Source organism: Notamacropus eugenii, chromosome 5 (genome assembly GCF_028372415.1).
Source record: "Notamacropus eugenii isolate mMacEug1 chromosome 5, mMacEug1.pri_v2, whole genome shotgun sequence".
Classification (NCBI taxonomy): domain Eukaryota; kingdom Metazoa; phylum Chordata; class Mammalia; order Diprotodontia; family Macropodidae; genus Notamacropus; species Notamacropus eugenii.
Genome location: NC_092876.1, coordinates 309831730 through 309853056, shown reverse-complemented (window position 1 = coordinate 309853056; position 21327 = coordinate 309831730). Strand labels below are relative to the sequence as shown.

The 21327-nt window shown below is 35.0% G+C and overlaps 1 protein-coding gene across 5 annotated transcripts in view; it reads right to left on the bottom strand.

The window, feature by feature from the left end:
- Positions 1 to 21327, bottom strand: part of EPB41L5 (erythrocyte membrane protein band 4.1 like 5) — an 87853-nt gene that overhangs the window by 1199 nt on the left and 65327 nt on the right. For 2 of the 5 annotated variants that reach the window (XM_072613355.1, XM_072613354.1), the window contains exons 8-16: positions 20722 to 20842; positions 20529 to 20616; positions 19377 to 19465; positions 16977 to 17046; positions 13139 to 13308; positions 11710 to 11816; positions 11002 to 11029; positions 3829 to 3871; positions 3133 to 3248 (exon numbers count right to left, since the gene is read on the bottom strand). In XM_072613355.1, the coding sequence (XP_072469456.1) occupies positions 3133 to 3248; positions 3829 to 3871; positions 11002 to 11029; positions 11710 to 11816; positions 13139 to 13308; positions 16977 to 17046; positions 19377 to 19465; positions 20529 to 20616; positions 20722 to 20842 (832 nt within the window). Of the gene's footprint in view, positions 1 to 2216; positions 2321 to 3132; positions 3249 to 3828; positions 3872 to 11001; positions 11030 to 11709; positions 11817 to 13138; positions 13309 to 16976; positions 17047 to 19376; positions 19466 to 20528; positions 20617 to 20721; positions 20843 to 21327 lie in introns of those variants that run through there. The other 3 variants (XM_072613359.1, XM_072613357.1, XM_072613356.1) reach the window with 3 other exon arrangements.

The window sequence follows — 21327 nt, the reverse complement described above, 5'->3', positions numbered from 1 at the left end:
AAAACACAGTATCTCTTTAAAGAAGAAAAAATGAAGAGACTTAGGGTGCAAGCAACAGAATGAGGGCAGGTTTCCCAAGTGCAAACAAATCCAGCTTTATGGAGCAAATTTCACTAAGGAGCAAAGTATTATATTGTACCTGATGTTGCAATTTAAAGTAAGAACTGAAACAATGTTTAATAAGTCTTCTAACTGTGATTTCTGCCACAAGGACAAAAACAAATATCAAAGATATTTTGGAAGCACCAGTCTTAAAACAAGAAACAATAGGAAATAGAAACCTTGATAGATGGATTTCAGAAGCTTTAACTGCTTATGTGGAAATAATTCATAGCATAAATTGTATTATGGCATGTGAATTTGAGATTGTCTTTTCCAATTACCAATGATATGGAAACACAAACTACTGAGTGAAGCATATCAAGGTTAACACTGGAGAACTCACTCAATCTTCATTAAAATAAAAAAAGAAGTAGGACCCATCAGGCACAATGTAATCAGATTCTCTGCTTCTTTCCAGAAAACAAAGTTTAATACGTTCATTAGTACATGCATCATTCTGCTCAGCAATCACAACTGGAAAGTCCAGACGAAACACAGAGGACCACAGAAAATTTAATGTGTAAGTTCCCTCATTAATACTGGTAATAGTCCTCCTGCAGAAAGGTAACGTTTGCTAGCTCATATTTGTAAAATGCAAACCCCACCTAAATTTCTTAAACTAAGAAACAAGAAGATACAGGACAGAATAAACAGATTTTTAAATACATTATAAATCAATTTTCAAAATGGATCCCTCTGAATCCTACATACAAAATTATAGTAAACCTACATCATTCCTCAGATATTCAATAAAGGATGTACCATGAACTTGGAAACATTTTTTGGGGGGGGAGGGTTGCTTTGTTTTCCTTCCTTTCACTTGGAATCATGATTGTTCATCTAAGCTGATTCACAAAATTTAAATCTAGAAACTAATTTTTTTTGGACACTGAACCAATCAGAAAGGTTTCATGTGTAAAAAGTGTTTCTAAAATGCCACTTCTTGTTTAGGCAGCTAATTTTTGTTTTGCTTTATTTCCTACTGCTCTATGAAAGTCATCTGTATGATCCTCATTTCTCCAAATGCTGGTAGTTTAAAAATTGAGTATCCTACATGCTGACCATTAAACAAACCATTATGGTGGCCAGGGAGGGAGGGGGTTGCACAGGCAGTACGTTTATTTAGCAAAGGAGAGAAAGGAAGATGAAACTTCTAATGAGTAATACATCACCCAATTCTACCAGTCACTCTTAATTTTTGAGGCATATAAATTGCATTTCAAAACCTTACCAATTTACTCATTTCTAGAGGAGGCCTATTTTTATTTTTTATTTCAAAACACACAAAACAGACTGACAATAATCAACAGTCAAGGCATGCATAAGAAATGAGCCAGTTATGGGCAAGTAAGCATTTTGGATTAAAGGCAGAAAAATCCATCAGCTCCCAAGAAAGGACAGCATTCATTCAGCTGCACCCCTCTGATTATTAGGCACTCAAGGGCTCATTCTGTTTTTTCAGTGTCACCACTTTGCTCCATTCCAGCCTAGTAGATCTCAGCACAATATACAAAAGATGACACACAGCTCCAAATTGTTCTTTCTTTTTTTTAATCCCTGGAACTCAAATCAAACCCAATACCTCTCCTCTTTCTCAGAGAGCTTTCTACTAAACTCAGCAAGAACTGCAGAATCATACTTAGCAGACTTAAGTATCTATAAGTTAAAGTTTATGACCTTAATAAATGTTCAGTGTCATAACAAAAGGCAGGCTGCACATTCGTCTTACTTAGCCTCCAAAAAATAACCTAGTGTCTATTTGAGCTGAAGTATATTGGAGTGCACGTTGCTACTTGCCAATGGGAGTAAGTGCTAACATCTTAGGAAATAAACTACATATGGCTATGTTCTAGGCTTTGGAATAGACATTATAACATAATTGAAAAGACTTCAGGGGAGAGGCAACTAAATCTGAGATTCAACAGTCTTAATTAAAAATCATTTAGTATTAAAAAAAAAAAAAAAGGACTAGGTCAGACCTATTTGGAGCTGAAGTCAAAACATTCTCAACTAAGGAATTATATCCAGTGTCGGCAAAGCACCTTGCAGTTAGGCCAAAAGAACAGTTAGAAAAAAAATCAAATGGAGAAGACTGAACAAAAATAATCACCAACCACCGTTCGCCCACCACCGAGAAGGAAGAGCCGCTTGCATAAAGAGCCGAATGAAACCTTGAGATCACCACAGACAACCCATTAGGTTTCAGATACTAAACAAACTAAGAGCAAGAAAGACAAAGAAAAATCCATTTGATTATCTATTTTGCCTTCACAGATTAACATAATGGAATACATGCAAGCACCCAATACAAACCACCCAAATTAAACATTGCTAAGGAAGCTTATCTTCCTTTTATTTCATTTGCTTGAGAAAAAGAAGAACCACTGATTATACCCAACAGGCAAACTATTCATATCTATGTGTTTTCTATAACAGCTAGAAATCAAACAATTCAAAATTCAAAATCCAAAAAACCTTTGTTCTCATCATCTTTTAATTGCCTTTCATTCTTTAGGAAGTAATATGCCTGATTCTACATAACTGGGTTTTTGCAGCCTCATTTTCCCCTCAGTGAAGCTCATTTTCCACTAGCATACCCTTCAGAGTTTACTTTTAAAATTTTATGTTTATGTTAATTTGAAGAAGTAACTTCCACAAATAATGAACATCTTATCTATTTGGGAACATTTTTTAACTGAAGCAAAGCACTTCAGAAAAGGCACTACGGGAGAGCATCCTTTAAGGAAAAAATGCTGCAGCAAGTCCTCAGAGAACACATTTGAGATGAAGGTAAAAGAGCAGTTAGCAGTCAGGCAGTCTTCTACTTAAAACAAGCATACTCTATGATCCTTCTCTCCTACAAACTTTATTTCCCTATCTCCACAGGGCTGAACTATCATCAGACATTCACTTTTCTATTCACAAATATGAATAGTTTGTCTTAAATGTTATGTAAATTCAGAGTAATGTTAAGTATTTGGACTGCATGCATAGAAGTAACATTTTCTCTGGGGTCAAGAGTTTACAAACCATTTCCTGTCATGGTGGCTTGTTCCCGGACTTCTTGGAAGATTCTCTATCTGTACCAGAACAGGACCAGAAGGAATGGATGAGATTACAGGCATAGTTGATCTTGTACCCCTAACCTTAGGGAACAAAACATAAAAATAATAATTTTATCTAAACATTTTAGAACAAGCAGCCATCATAAAGATGAAAGAGAAATGATATCAACAGGGACATACATTACCCACATATTACAAATTAAATACAAATATATGACAAATACAAATTAAAAGCTGAATAATGATTGCGTGGTGATTGAAGGCAACACAAATTACTTAAAATTTATAGAAACCTTTAGAGGAACACTTCAAGCATTTTTAATCTTCTCTCTTTTTGCAGAGATAAGAAATTTTAAAAAGATGTTTTATAGAGGTTTCCTTTCAGCATCCACTAAGTCAGACATAGGACATAATAATAAAGTTAACTTTATAGAAAGCAAAATTGACACATGGAGAGGGTGGCTTGCCCAACCGTAACTACAAACAGATGACAGGGTTGGAATAAGATCCCTGACATCCCTAATATCAGTCCACTGATCTTTCTAATAAATAGGACAGACAAGAGGATATAATAACAAAGTAACTACATGAAAAAAGTAAGTTTACTGGCCTAAGAATTCTTGCTGTTCAGTGTATTTCAGGAGCCCTAAGATAATCTTACTTGTTGGGATCCATTGTTCTGGGTTGAAACATTCTTCTGGAGACTACAAAAAAAAAATTCAATTTTTTAAATTGTAGGATTAATTTATAGTTATCAATAGTTCTTTGTCTATATTCATATCTCTGTTGGGGTGTGTATTTATCTATCTATCTAGATATAAATATAGACATACAGACACGGAGAGACAGAGACAGTCACAGATGGACAGAAACAGAGACATACATCTTTTTATCTCAAAGAGAAGCAATAAAGTAGCACACATTTTTTGCAAAGAAGTTAGCTATTATTATCTCTACTTCAAAATATATTAGCAGGAAATATTTGCTTTTAGGTTGAGGCTTGAATCAATTAGCTGTGACTGAAAGTCCACCTTTGGGGCAAGTTATAGTACTTTCTTCTGTCTAGGGCTATGACAAATTCCTGTATTTCCTCTTCTCTTTTCATATGTGATTTATCATAGATCATGATATCAAATTTTATCAACAGGTGCCACCTTATGATACTCCTTTGTCAAATGTCACTATTTCAAGGTATTCCTGCAGTTTCTCTGTCATCTCCCAACGTGCTCTTGGATCACCTTCCCTTCTTCCCCTCAACCCTGTGCAGCAGCCAGTGTTAGCTTCAAACCATGAGAGTTCATGATGTGCATCTTCCTTCCAATAATTTATAAAAAGTAGAAGAATGGCTTCTAAACAAGTAGAACTGGTTCTAAAACTGATCCCTGGAGAAATCAACTGTACTTCTAACCATATACATGCCCCTTAAGTCTTTCTTAATGGCTCCTTTCATTATAAATCGCATATTTTACAAATCTTACTTTACAAATGAGGTATGTGAGACCCAGACAGATTAAATGACTTTCCCAAAATCATTTCCGTAGTTAAATGGTAGAAGCAGAATTTGAATCAAGATCCTATGGTTCCAAATAAAGGGCTACTTTCACCATACCATTTTCTTCTCCTTTGCCCTAAGCTTTAGTTACTGCCTGTAAGTTACTTTGATATCAACGTTTCCCATTTCCTCCAGCAGCTGGATATGTAATTCTCTATTTTGACAAATTTTGAAAATTTAAATAGATTGCATATTTATAATTTCTCTTTTCTCACTTGCATTAATTTTCAATTAATAAACATTACGCACCTACTAAGTGCTACATTCTTTGCTAAGTACTGGGGAGAGTCAGTATTTTTGTTCAGCTCACCCAACAGGCATCCTAGAAATTGCACCAGATCAAATAGTTATTTCAAGAAATAGTTATTGCAAGTCACTTCTCTGGCTCAAGGAAGTAAAGGAGAATAGATAAAGATGTCTGTGTACGCTGGTGCAGGGCCTGACTAGGAGAAAAGTAGCAGTGGAGGCAGCACCAGCAACATCAGGAAGCATTCTAGCACCTAGGAAAGGAAAGCAGGCTAAGGCTGAATAGCAGGGCTAAAAGCAGAGGGGAAGAAAGGGGCCCCTTGAACCAGTGATAGGAAGAGGAAACCGTGCCAGCTGACAGCTGTTGTCCATTACCTTCTTCCAGGTCACAGTTCTAGGGTGGAAATGTGTGGATGCAACATCAAGCAAGAAAGGAGAGGCCTGGGCCCCAGCTATGTGCAGAGCAAGAAACAAATTCTAAAAACTTAGCTCTATGGATCTAAGCAGAAGGGGAACTTAGTTCTAACCTTTAGCCTTGCACATAAGCATACAGGGGAATAACCACGGCAAGAAACTAAAATAAAATCAAAGGGGAGTCAATGAGTTCAGTCATTCTGAAACTGTGGGACTTCACAGCAGGTGACCAGTGATTGAGTTAAGCAGGGATCTACTAAAACTCAACTGTACACAAGCCAAGAGATACAAGCCAGGTTGGCAACTTGCAGAATTGCAGCAAACAGACCACTCCTTAAAATGCACTACTTTGGAAGCCCTGAAAATTTGTAGGCCCCCAGTCTGAGTTGTAAACACAGCAGAAGAACATTTAAAGAAGGAAAACAACAACAATTTTAAAAACCCAGTTCAGGCCAGACACATCCTCCCAGAGAAGAGAAGAGCTCACAATGACAAAGTCCAAGGTCAAGAAGCAGGGTGAAGAATCCAACCACAAAGATCTACTACAGTGAAAGGGAAGCTCAAGACACAAAGAGGTTAATGTCTTGAAAACATCTAATGTAAAAAGCCTCAAAGAAAAAAAGAGATAACAAGCCTAAAAAGAATTCTTAGAAGAATTGAAGATTTTTTAAAAAAATTTTAAACCAAGCAAGAGCTAAGAGGAAAAAATGGAAAATGAAAAAAAAGTTGTACAAGTTGTAAAAGAAAACAGCTTTCTATAAAAGATGTACAAAACCTTACTGCAGAAAATAACTTATTAAAAATTAGAACTGGCCAGAAGGAAGCTAATGATTCCATGAGATATCAAGAAATAATACAAAACAAAGATAAAAAAATTAGAAAACATGAAGTATTTCATAATAAAAACAACCTACCTAGAAAATAGATTGAGGAGGGATAATTTAAGAATCATAGAACTACCTGAATGTCAAGAAGGGGATAAAAAAGACCCTAGACATCAAATTTCCAATTATAAAGGGAAACTGCTTAGATATCTTAAAATCAGAGAACAATGGAAATCAAAAGAATGCACTGGTTACTTGGTGACCACTGGTCATCTACAGAAAAATCCCAAAATGAAAACTCAAAGGAATATTATAGACAAAATCCAGAACTCCCATATCAAAAAAAAAAAAAAAAAAGTCTAAATAAGGTTAAACTGCTTACATTTCTATATGGAAAGAGGATATATGTGACCCCCTCAGAACTTTTATCATCATTAGGCCTCTTATAAAGAATCTAATTATATAGAGAGCCTAGATGTGATTCTATAATGAAGAAGAAAAGAGAAGAGAAGAGAAGAGAAGAGAAGAGAAGAGAAGAGAAGAGAAGAGAAGAGAAGAGAAGAGAAGAGAAGAGAAGAATAAGGGAAAAATTGGCTTACATAAGTTAGGTAGGGAAGAGTTTATACAATGGAAGGTGCCATGATGGGAAGAAAGTCATACACCTCACTCTCATGTGGACTGATTCAAGGAAGGAAGAATAAAAATAATAATTAAATAGAGAAATTCATCTTATCCAACAGGGAATAGGAGGGAAAGGGGTGAAGAGAAAGGGAGTGGGGAATAAAAAGGACAGTAAACTAAGAAAGTGCTCAGAAGCAAAACCAACTCTTTAGCAGGGGACAAGGTAAAAAAGAGAATAAGAAAATATCACAGATGGAATATACACCAAAATCATAACGATGAATGTGAATGAGATTAACTCAACCATAAAATGGAAAAGGACAGCAGAATGGATTAAAATTCCAAATCCAACAACAATTTTGTTTGCAAGAAATGCACTTGAAATGGAAAGAAACACACGAGAGTTAAAATAAGAGGTTGGAGCAGAATCTATTATGCTTGAGCTGAAGTAAAAATGAGGGCTGAGAATTAGGATCTCAGACAAAGCGAGGCACTACAAAAATGTAACAGTTGCTGCGTTCAAGGACTTGACGTTATACTCTTTGAGATAACAAACTGGTATTTAAATATAATAGTGAGGAATGGTTTTTCCTTACAAAGCCATGTTTATTTTCTTCCAAGAATAATGAAGTAGTATTTCATAGTGGAAAACAACACTGGACTTAGAGGAGAAGCAAGGTCTTCTATAAAATTATCTTAGGTTAGACTAGACTACTTCTGAGTCCCTTCTACCTCTAGAATTATAATCCTATGATACTACTGGATACAAATCCAATTTATCTAGGATCTGCAGGTACAATTTTTAAAATTTCTCTACTTCGCCTTTTCCCATTTAGGTGTAGTGAGGAGATGCTTTAAATAGCAATCTGGCACACTGGCCAAAACAACAAGGAACAAGAGAGAAAAAAAAGCCAAGTGAAGAAATTAAGAAATTAAATCTTATTGTGCAAAACATTCTTAACCCTAATTCCTATAATATTCAGAAAAAACAATGGTCATTACTCTGATTAAAGAGAAATTCCACAAGAAACTAAAACATTTTTTTGTTTACCACAGAGGTCCAAAGTCTATTATGTATTAAATGGAAGCACTGTTTTCTTCTTATTCTATTCTGAAACCATTTTTTTCTCATCAATACACCTTGCTAATTTCATACACAATCTTATTCACAACTTCTCTCTATATTCATTTTTATACCATCAAGGCTGGTTCCCTTCTAAATTTGAGCAAAACATTTTCAGGTGCTAAAATGTAAGTTTCATTAATAGGCATTATAGTTTAGATTAGAAAAGAATCACAAGAGATTTGTTAGAAACAAGCACATTACAACTGATAAAGGTTCAGCAGTTATTTTTTAAACTGTTAATTTTCAAGAAGGGGGCTGATTCAATCTGCATAATACAAGGTCAGGAAGTTTTTCAGGTCAAACTTTTGTGGCTTTGAACAAACAATCTTCTGTTTGCCATGGTTCAATGGAGCAAAAATGTGCATACATATGTATAATTGCATAGGTAACTAGTCACTATGAGTATCTAAATGCAGAGCCAAAGAGATAAACCATGATTCCATGGCTTTCAAAAAATACATCCCCCTCTCTGATGTCACAAGGAATATTCATATACTACATGGAATAACCTGAGTATCTGCTCTAAATGGTGTTACAGTCCAATCATTAAGTTTAGCTCAATAGAAACACATAGAAAAAAAAATCAGGGACCTATTATCTCCATACTTACTTTTACAAAATATGTAGTTTTTCAGTATTTTCAAACAATAAAAGTTTTGAAGATTATACCAGAAATAAGTCAACCAGGGTAACAAGTAATTAATTTACTTATCTGACAGACCTGAAAAGGAACTGAATTTGAATATCAGGGAAAAAAGTACTTGGAAAAAAACCCATAAGACTACACATTAGACAGCAGCATTTACTTATGATAGCAAAAAACTATAAACAAAATAGGTGCCGATGAACCACAGAAGGGCTGACCAAATTGTAATACATAAATGTAATGGACTACTATTATGCTAATAAGAAATTAAAAATACAAAGAATTAAGAGCATCATGGGAGGCCGTGGGCAAATTGAAGCAGAATGAAGCAAACAGAACCAGGAGCACAGAATATGTAGTAACTTATAAATGGAAAGAATACAAAATCTGAAAGTGAATGCTGTGTAATTATGATGATCAAGCCTGTCCCTGAAAAAAAAAAAAAAAGATGAAAAATATACCTTCTTCTCTTTGAGAGATGCAGGAATATACTATTAGACTTAGTTGGTATTTTACTGAATGGCTTTTTTGCTTCCTTTTTTCACTTTTATTCTTTGTTTTCACAAGAGTTAGATCAATGTTTAGGGCAAGAAGTAGCATGTATTTTGGAACCAAATGTGATATAACATTGTATATAAACACAGAGATATACACAAAAGTATTCATGCATGTCTGTGTATGAATACAGTTTAAGATAATATGTACCTCAGATAAATGAGTAATTTAGTATATTTTCACACAAACACACACACACAATATTTGCAGGTATGACATTTAGAGGATCCTAGGTGTTAAATTACTTAACCTCTTTTAGTCTTAGTTTCCTCAACTGTAAAATGAGGATAATACCAACACCTAACTCACAAAACGCTTATGAGGATCAAGTGAGATAATAAATATAAAGTGTTCTGCAAATTTTAAAGTATTATATACTATTTAAAGTAGGAAAGTAATATTTAAAAATTAAAGCATAATATCTAAACACCAGCTATATAGTATCACTCAGTTTTTACCCCGGAAGTAGTTGCTTTTTGTTTGTTTTAAAAGAGAAGGATATTTTACTACTGAGGCTTTAGTTGCAATATGAAAAGTATATGTAGATGCCAATGGAACATACCAAAAGACAGGCATGAGTTTCTAGACTTCACTAACAATGAAGTGACTAGTATCTGCCCTCTAAACAGAAAGCATTCCTGTCAGTATTAGCAGATATAAAGTACCTGCTTCAAGCCATCTTCATAGAATTCTTCTAAAATTTGAAGAGTAATGCACGATTGTCAGAACCCTCTTGGAAATTACTGTTAGTATTCTGGTAGCTATGGCCTCCTGACTTCCAGAACTTCTTTCCTCAATGAGTTCAGGGCCTGTTTGACAGTTTTTCTGTCCTCAGCTCCTGCCATCACACTAAAGGACTTCAACCTACATATACATACTCCCTCAAATGCCCTAACTTCAGTTCCTCAGTTTACTAATTTCCCATGACCTGCCTCATCCTACCCACATGTAGAGTACTTTCATATTCATGAACTCTGAAAACCACTTACCTGAAGACAATTTATTGTCATTCAATCCCTCCCTAAGCCTTGTAACCCCCAAACCCTGGGTTTTTTCCATCTGTTCTCAAGCCTGGAATGCTTTCCCTCCCCTTCTCTGCCTCCAGCATCATTAATATTCTACCTAAAATTCCATCTTTTATGGGAAGTCCTTCCTGATCGAACTGATAGAGTACTTTCCCTCCATTATCTCCAATTTTCTCTAGATATATCTTCTTTGCAAACAATTGGCACACTGCTGCTGCCATTAGACTCTGAGCTCCTAGAGAAGAGTGTTTTTTACATTCTTTGTATTCCCAATGCTTCAACACAATGCCTGGCACACAGCAGGTGCTTAATAAATGTTTCTTGATTATTTGGGGGCATTTTCCACTAGTAGTTTATTCATTTACAATGAACACGAACATATTCACTTTTATCCCATCTAATCAACTGTCCAGAAGACCTGCCGCCACCAAAAAAACTCATAACGTTATTGAGTTTTTTGCTCCTCTTTAGATTGATAGCACCTAGGATATATTCCAGAAGGAAATGGGGAAAATAAACATATTAAACAAATATATACAGAGGAAAGTTTGGAAATAGCTACCTAAGCTTTATAAAAATTTATCCAGAAGAATGATTTTAAATTTGCTTACACGGAAAATAAATTTAATAATGTTGTCTGAGCACAGTGTCTGGCACATAGTAAGCACCTAGTAAATACCTGCTGACTGACTCCTAGATGACCAAACTTAATTTTACAAGTGTCAAAATACCCTCTGTCTGCAATGTTTATTATGCTTAGTTCTAAAAGCAGACCATTCCAGTTCCACAAGCTGACATTAATGCTTTATGTAAAATATTGCTCACCTGGATTCTTCAGGTTTCATTGCATTTGCTGGGAATAAGGAGAGAAAAAGATTGCCTCTAATTAGTCCAGCCATTATTTAATTGCTCATCAAAACAAAAGCTTTACTTGAAAACATAATGTAAGTTAAGTACAACTGTTAAAGAACTAGGCACAAACTTGGGAAAAGGTTTTCTTTGACAAGTACATCAAATTTTCAGTCTCTGATAGTGGGAATCAGAAATGCAGGAGAGGTTGGTAAGAATAAGGAAAAAAACCAACTTAAGAGATGAAATGGATTCAAATGCAGACACTATTACATGCTATCTCTGTGACCAGAAGGCTACAACTCCTGAATCTCAATTTTCTCTTTTGCAAAATGGGGACAATACCATCTTCCCCATTATAAGAATTATATGTTGTGAAAAAAAGGACTAAGTAAATAATGAGTAATAGATATGGGCCATTTATTTTCTATCTAGCACAGACAATTTATTCTCCACTAACTCCTGAGGGATTTAGTGGAAACTAAGTGGAAAAAAGCTATAGATTTGAATTCATTACCGTGAAAAATTATTTCAGTTAGAGATACAGGGATGAGCCTTCTTGAACATTATCCAATGATCATGTAATCAATACTTCTAAAATAAATTATACAAGATATTATACAAGAGTTAAGAAAAACATGATGTTGAGTAATGGCAGTGCTAACGGAAACAATCCTACTCTACCTCTCGTCTGCAGAGTTCGTCGGGAATACCGTTTGCTGGGTCTTCTTTCAAAAGATGTTGACCTTCTTGCTTTATTGGTTTTTGTGGTTTGATACTCAGTTTTCCCACTACAATAATGTGAAACAAATTACGAGACACAACAGTAAATCTCCAGTTAAGAATAACCTGATAAATACCAGACAGACAAATTCATTTTCAAAGCCCCAGCTTAAGTTTTATTCACATCACATTTTAAAGACTCTGAAATTATGTGGCAAACAAGGTAACAGTAAGGAAAGACTACATTTCCCAAGATGGTTTAGGCACTTACTGACAGTACACTGCAAGTTTGGCTTTGGAAAAAAAGGACCATAAAGAAAGAGGAAGAGAATTTTCCAGGAGTGCTGCAGGTACTACATTTCAAAGGCGCACAACAGGGAGTTCCTAAGCTTAGCCATGCTCTATGAAATGGAATGGAATGTCAGTGGCAACAAACAAGTACTTAAGGATTCCTAGGACAGGATGTGCTGGGTGACCTGGCTGGGCTACACACGAGTAGGGACCACAGACTGGGTGCAGGGAAACAGTTCCAAATGAAAACATATTACAGGGACTTTCCTATTAATGCTGGGAATGTGTCCCTTGCTACTGGACTCAGTTTGAGTACTACTTATGCATTATCTGTCTTTCAATAATAAATAGTTGTATTTTCAAACATGTCTACTGATTACTGGTTGCTAGTAGGTGAGCTGACAGAACAACCTAGAAAATGAGCTTAATTCTGGTGTTACCAGGGGAAACCTGAGTGGGGTATCACCTCTCTAAATGGAGATGTTATTACTGAGAGAGGATAAGCTTCTCTCTTTTGGATGAGAATGAGGGTGAAGCAGAAAATGAGTTATCTTTTGCAGTTAATTGTCCTCAAGTTATAATGGATTGGAGAGCTAGCCTCAGAGCCACAAGAGCTGAGTAAAATTTCCACCTCTGACAAATTCTGTCAACAGAAATTACAGGTCTCATCCCTATCCCTACCCCTAATTCAGAAATAGTTAAAGAAATCATTCTCTTCTCCGAACTTCCAAGCTACTAACTGTAAAGAGACTAACCTTGGAAAATTTTCAGTGAGAACAAACTGCTTTATAAACCAGTTCACACACTGTTGTTTTAAATACTAAGTAGGAAAACATCCAATATTCTTTAGTACAGTACACATTCTAAAACCTAAAATTTGTGTCATCCATCCCTTCCAAATAGTCTGTACTGTTTTCCTATGAATTCTGAGTCTCTAAATAGAAACCACTTTTCTTCATTGCTCAGGGGACAAAAAAGGACTTCAGGGTCTCATATTCCCTGTCTATAAAAGAAGCAGATTGAGCTAGGACTCTAAGTTCCTTCTAGCTTTAACATTCTATGATTCAAAGAAAGACATCAAGTATAACAGGAAACTGACCTGTATCTGAACCGTGAACCTAAACGAATAAATCCTGATCGACTAGACCCCTTCTGAACAGGTCCTCTGAGACGAAAGAAAGCGTGATGCTCCACAGCACATTTCCATAAATGTTTGCAAGCTTTGGGGTGCTCTAGTCTAAAGACAAAAGTGTGCTCCTGCTCTTTGCCCTGGAAAAGACAAAAATTATGCAAGACATTTATTAGGCCAAAAACATATACAGTATTGAGTTACAAGTTCAAACACAGACATATTTAGCATTATTTTTTTAATCTAACTATCCAGCTTATTCTCAACTTAGACAAACTAAGATAAACACATATTTGTTATCTTCTAACTGAGTTCAAAGGAGTTTAAAGTGGTTCAGGTTTCTCTACAGTGTATGGTTACAATCTCACAAGATATTCTCTCCTGTTTCACTTAGGTGACCTCATTGCATAGATTTTTATATAATAAAAAATTCTCCTTGGCACTAATGACTAAGAGGAGTCACTGTGAGACTATCACAAAAATGGGAAAGAGTATTATCTAATTCATCCTTACTCCTTTCAATTAAGATGAATTAGTTTGTCTAGTTTCTTGAAAAGAAGTTGTTAAAATGAAATATCCATGTTTTAAATCATGCTTTAAAAAGTCTAAATTAACCAGAGCAAATACCATTATCTTTTATGGCCTGCAGTTGATTACTATATTTCCAGGCCAGAGCAGACTCAAAATGGGTATTGGCATAGTTTACTAATATTTTATTGCTGGGTACACTTCTAACAACGTTAGCTTTCTTACAAAACATATTACAATGAGTAATACACCATGCAATTCTCTAGAGCCTTAAAAAGTTAAAGAGATGTATGCCTTTGATTTTACTTGCAAATTAAGTAAATTGTACAAAATTCAAACAGCTGATATAAAGGCTATCTTTTAGATGATGTCTGAGAGACATTATTAAAATCATAACCCAAATAGAGATTAAATAAAAGTCTATTAGAATATTTACTTTAAAAGAAACATTTTGGCAAATGTCACCTTTATGTTAATTCTCCTTTTATTTTCACTACATTAATATTGATCCAAGAATGTCTAAGTTACCGTGCATGAGTCATCACACAAGAAAATCCACCAAAGTAAGTACATATTGAAGACAAGTGACCAGAATCCAAAACTTAAATCAAAATACAGAATACATTTTAAATATTCTTAATGGAAAGGAAAAAAAATATTATTAAGTACAGAAAATTCCCTAACCCTTAAACAAAATTTAAATTTTCCACTGCCCTCTCCCAACTGGAAAACAACTGAGGTGTGCTGTGTTCATATACAACTTCAAGGGTCTTTAGCTGTTGCATAGTGATCACAAGCAAAAAGTGATCTTCCCTACCAAGAACAGGTCATTGTAAAGTACACAGATGACATGTATTAATCCTGATAATGTCTTCACTAGGAAGGGCAAAAGAAAGGCTAAGGTTACTCCAGGCTTGTATCAGGAGGCCCAATTTTAAAAAGGATTTACTGAGAGCTAGAACACTGAATAATGGGGCAGAATAATCATTTCACAGAATGGCTAGATTAAGACCACACCTAAATACAATTCAGAAAGTTATTTCTAATAAATAGAAATCAAAATCCTCTCTAGAGTCCTGGGGCAATCTCTTAATTTTACACTTCATTTTACATGTGACACACCAAGTCATTCCTTCATCATAATCAGTACACCAATTCATGCTTGTGTACCAATGTCTGGCCAAAAAAAAATTAGAAAGAAGAAACGATTAACAAAAAAGCAATTCAATTTAATTTGAGAAATATTTATTAACTTCCTACTAACTACTCAATTTATGCAAGATACTTGCAGAGATGATGGGGGTATAAGGATAAAAAACACCATTAGTCTCTTCCTTATTGGGGAGATACAACCTGTATAGAAAGAAGTAAATAAAAGATAATTTGAAGAGGGAGAGAGCCGTTAACAACTAGGGGAACCAGAAAAAGGTTCTCATAGGAGTGCCCACGTAAACTAAATCTTAAAGAAAGTTAACAGTTGGTTCTAAGAGATAAAGGAATAGAGGCAGAGGACTCCAAAGCCTTTGGAAAACAATCTGGCAGAGGTATGAAGATGAGTGGTGAAATACTGAGGTCAGAGAGCAGCAAGGAGGTCACTCTGGCTAAAACAACGAGTAAAGGGAATTGGGGGCAGGGGGGTGGCACAGACTGGGGAGAACTTCAAATGCCAGGCAAAGGAGTGACCTAACTCAATATGAGAGAGTGGTATAATTTGGAAGTGCAGGAAGAGGGGCCTGAACTATCTACATGGAGGAAGATTTGTAGATCAAAAGCTGTCAATGAACAAGCTTCTGTTATGTGTCCATCATACTAGGTGCTGGAAATACTAAAATAAAAAAGAAATGGTCCTTGCAAGAGATATGAGAAAGGTAGAATTAAAAGAATTGACACATGACTAAAGAGATACAAAGAGTGAGGAAGAAGAATAAAGAGATGATAAACTTGGGTGACTGGAAGAATGGTGCTGCTCTCAATCAAAAATAGGGAAGCCCAGAGAAGAAGGAAGTTTAGAGGGATAGATGATGAGTTCCTGTTTTGGAGATTTCAAGGAGGCAGCTGTAGGTAGAGGGCAGAATTGAGATTAAAGTTTAACACAGATTTGGGGGTTGTTTGCATAGTTGTAAATGAACTCATGAGATCACTGAGAAGAGGATATAGAAAAAGGTCCAGGATTGAGCTTTGGGGAAGTAAATAGAGCATGAATAAAAAGACTGCAAAATATATAAAAAAGGGACAAGTCAGAGAGGCAGAAGGAGATACAGAGGCAAGACAAAGGTCACAGAAGGAACATCAAAAGCTCACAATAACAACTACAAATAATTGACATATAACTTCCAGTGCAATGAGAAATAAACTTAAAAAAAAAACCACTTTAAAAAGGGTATGATGCCTTTTAAATAAATATTATATACTTCTGGTTTATCATGGAGATGGAGCATAGGGAGAATATTTGTATGCAAAATTGAAAAGTTGCTAAGGCAGACTCAGAGTACTTGTAGGTCCAAGTTACTGCTATTTTTTAAAGAAGGCATCTGGAAAGAATACTGGATCCAGAGTTGCAAGACTTAGGTTTGAATTCTGGCTGTTTAGACTGCAAAGCTATGGATCAGGCTCTTTCTGGTCTCCATTTTCTTGCCAAAAAAAATAAATAAATAAGTTTGGACTTCATAGAAAAAATCCCCTTAATAAAGGGGGATCTAGTCAAAGGGCTGCACTTGAGGACCTAGAGGGCCACATGTAGCTTCAAGGCCACAGGTTTCCCATCCCTGGACTAGATGATTCTAAAATTCATCAGAGAACAAAATCTATGATCCCATGAAATGTAGTTCCTTAAACAACTCAAAAGGACACTTACATGTACTAATAAGGGAAACAATTAGTTTTATTACAGATTTTATATTTTATTAGAGGAAGAAAAGAAGAAGAAAGAACAGGATTAGATCAGTACTTCCAAACTAAAGAGCTGAGACAGCCCTTTGGGAGAGAAGAGGATTCTTCTAACCACAAAAGGTCCTCAATATCCAAGTGTCTACTGAAAATTGCTGGCTTTATTTAACATCAATAAAATATGCAATTTGAATGCAAATGCCATCCAATGAGCATCCTTGAAACTGTGTTCTGTTACTACGGACTTTGCACAACTAAGCTTGTAACATGTGCTTTTTCATATGTTCATTCATTAATAAAAGGTCTGTGTACCTGAATACATAAAACAATTGGGAACCACTTGCCTAGATTATTTTTAAGTTATCAGCCCCGTGGTAGTTTACAAAATACCTACCTGTTCATCATCTTCCACAACTACCAAAGTTAATTTGTTCTTCTTGAAGTCCAATCTGGTAATCTTGGGCCTATGAGAATAAGAGGCAGGTTAAAAATACTTATAAGGGACATAAAAGCATTTGGAATAAAGAAGTACAGGTAACTTCATTTCCTAACCTATAAAATGGGAAAACTGAACTACATGATCTCAAAAATCCATTCCAACTTCAGAACTCTTATTTTAGGTAAAATTATCATATACCTAATTCTGAATTAAAAGAAAGGAAAAAGGGAAGGAACTGACTCTTATGTAAAGTTGAAAAAAAAGTCTTAGCTGAAGAACATCTTGTATTAAAAGACTTCATGGTGACTGTGACTACATGTGGCTGAAGGCACATGTCTCTCTCCAGTAAAATCTTCACCAGTCCTCAGGCCACTTTGGAAAGTTACTCGGATGACAATTTTAACTCGAGGGGAACAGACTGACATACCCTCGCCAGGATGAGAAAGCAGGGGTTAAAAGCTGGTAGGTGGCAAAGAGATGGGTTCATAGTGAAGTGAAAAGTAGCTGGAGCAAGCCTAAAATATAGTGAGTACAGAAACTTCCCAAGTCAAAATAATCCTCCTGTGCTACTCACTATTAGAATGTAAGCTCCTTGAAGGCAAGGACTATCTTCAATTTTGTATTATCACACTACTTAAAGGTATAGCAAACAATATATAAGAGCACACCCTGATGTTGTAGCCATCACTGTAAGTAACTATAAATACAGAAACATACACATTATGAATAGGAATAGGTAGCCTGAGAGAGTTGCCTAGAGCAGTGTGATATTATCAAACGCAAGTTGGAAATAGATCACTGGCCACATATTTAATTATAAAATCACAAAATAACATTACACTGTACTGTATTTTTTTTTATTTTGTTAAACATATTCCAATAGCACTCTAATCTGATTCGGGCTACTAAGGGAGCTTTTTGAGAACTGAGTTTTACACTGAAAAGTTAAATGACTTGCCCAAGGTCCTACAGCAAGTATGGGTCACAAACAGAACTGGGATTTAATCTACCAGACTTTCATAGATGAAAAGCCAGCTCTTTATCTACTATAAGATATCATACACATTTAAGCAAAAGAAGAAAAAAGAATAAAATTCTGGGAACTAAAAGTGAATACTCAAAGCATGGATAAAATTATTTTGTTCCTAGGAAAGCAGAAAAATAATAAAAAGTATATAAAGAAAAAATAACACAGATGCAAGACAGAGACTATAAATCATATAAGTAAAATCTGCTCATATATTGTGATTCCAAAAATGGTAAGAGTTTGCCATCTAACCCTATTTTGTCTCAAAGCTGGTATGCAGTGAAAAGAGTGACTGACTTGGAGTTGCAGGATCCAAGTTCAACTCCCGACTCTGCTGGCCATGGACAAAAGCTACTGAATCTTTCTGGACCACAATTCTTTCACTTATAAAATGAAAGGATTTTGAGGCTCCTACCTCTTCATTTACAATGCAACAAAGGTTTCATTTAATTTCCGAGGTCTATGGGAGTATTAATATCTCTAATTTGATAAAGAAAACTAATGAATAAATTAAATTTACTTTATATCACCAAGGGTCAGCAAACTATAGCTCTTTGGTCTGCTGCTGTTCATGTTCAATGAACTAAGAAAGGTTTTTACATTTTAAAAAAATTTTATTGTATTTAAAAATGTAAAAACCAATCTTAACTTCTAAACCATGGAAAAATAGACTATTGATTATTTTGGGTACTGCAAGAGTACCCAAGTTTGCTGAAATACTTCTACTCTATATGAGTTATGAGATATTTTACTCTCACACTGAAGAGGTGAAGGAGGGCAAAAGGCTGACAGTCAAAGCTAAGAAGGGGACAATATAGGTTAGTAGATGAACTGCTAAACAGAGTCAAAAATCTTGTGCTCAAATAACACCTCTTAATAACTATTAGTTACATAACCAAGGCAAATCACTTAACTACTCTAAGCCTCATGAAAATCTATAAGACTATAAATGGGTTAAGATCTATAGCAGTAAAGGGATAAAATCTGGTTCTATATATATCCTGACATACATTTTTATATATACAATACATACATACACAGATCACATATCACACACACATACACACACACGTATGTATGTTTCTGCAATGACTTTCCACATCTGAATTTGGAGTCTATTAGTAAAAGCATATTAATTGGCCACATGAATTTTGCCTTTATTCATTGTGGTTTTGCCTCTTTCGGTAGACAACTTAAAATATTATTCTAAAAGATTTGCTTCATCTTTTAATTTTTTTTTCAGCACTGGACAACGTTCATATTGCATTCAAGTTAAAAAAAAAAAAAGCAGAATAAAATGTCTTCAAATTTGTTTTAAGTAGGCTTACCAAAAGAATAATCCAATTTTAGTCTCTCCTTCAAACACAAGGACTCCTGTTGGGGTGAGTCCTAGACTATAGTCATTTCCATCCCGAGCCTAATTTTAAAAAGATAAAGATAAACAAATTTGCATGCAATATTAATTGTACGTACATTAATAAAAAACACATTCGAAAGGCTATATTCTCAACTTTCAGAGGAAAATAAAATTATATCTATTATTATATCCACCAGAGCCACAAGTTGCATCTCAAATGAAAGTGCTTTAACAATCAATTCCAAACATACTTCTCATAGACCCCTCCTATATTCTATTTCCATGAATAAATCAGGAAAAATTTGTAAGGAAACTGTCACTGGTAAATGAGAGGAAAATAATACTGTTTTTACATGCTCACTAGTTTGCCAAGTCTCTACACAAAACTAAAAGCACTGTATCTTGTTATCAGAAATTGTTTTTTTTCCTTTGAGAACAGTCGCAAACAGCCAATTTCTAAAAATTAGAAAAGTATTTAGCAATTTTTCATTCTGAAAAATGAAAAGTAAGCCCCAAACAAGGACTTAATAATATTCAAGATATTTTACACAAATGGAAAAATTAATTACAGGAGCACCTGCAGGTTTCCATGGTCTAATCTCACTTATCTACAATTTGCAAAATGGCATTTGGATTTCAGGTATTATTTTATCTTTTTGTCAGGAGACTGACTTAAAATATCAAATCCATTTTGATATTTAGCAGAGTAATTATCTTTTTAAAAATATAAAATCACTGCTCAGTCAAAAACATGCACGCAACTTCAATAAATATCTATATTCTATTCAAAATCTACCATCTATTATATATAATCTATTCAAAAACCTATTATTTTGTGGATATGCTGGTATTACCTCCTAAAATGCAAATTACACCTCCTTTGAAACTTTGTAAGCTGTCTTGAAAAAGTGCTAGAACCAAAAACAGTCATCACACTGCAGCCAAACTGAGGATGATCCTCTACTAATCGTGGGTGGTTTGCATCAACTGCTCCATACATAATGTTTCATGAGGATCATACATAACATTATTTTAAATATTCCAAAACACTCCAGAACTGAACATCACACATCAATAAATACATTCATGAAAACATGAGAAAGCATCTCAAGGTTCCACTTGCCTTTACTACATGCATATCCACTCCATACATTTCCAGCCATTTGGCTTTGTTCAGATAGTTGGTCTCAGCTTGTGCAGGTGTTTGACCTCTGAAATTTAAGAGAAAAAGTAATCCCCAAAAAGCCTCAAAATACACATTAAATAACCATTTAGGTATATGACAAAGATTGGTTAATGTGTGCTAGCGCTGGTACCTGTATTCTTTCCATTTCTCAAAAATAGCTAGCTCCATCTCCTCCGTCTGAATGGGCACAAATCTGAATTCAGACACAAGCTCAGGGCCATGCTCAGCGAGATCATAATCACCAAGTTCAGCTATAAACACAAAAGTTACACGAAGTTATATTTTGTTCAGTACAAGTCAGATTACTTCAGGCTAAATCTGTCTTGAAAATCAGCTTTATCAACGTAAAATGCTGAAGTTTAAGACGTCCAATTTATTCTCATGAAATGACATATCCATCCTAATCCTACCAGATCAGTTAAACAAATCATAAAACATATTAATAAATAGATATAAAGCATTTCTTCTAATTTCAAATAAACATAGATTACAAAGAAGTCTAACTTGAACACCTCTGGGTCTCCCAGGGGTAAACAAGCACTCTTTTTGATAAAATACAGCAAGTACAAGGATTGATACAAAATTCTTTTGAGTCAATTGACAAGCATCAATGTCTATTTCGTACAAAAAAGCAGCATGGTTTGACAGAAAAATCTCTAGACTGGGGCAGATAACTTAGCTTTGATTATCCTGATAAATCCAGGAAGCTTCGCTGAACATCAGTTTCCCCCATTTA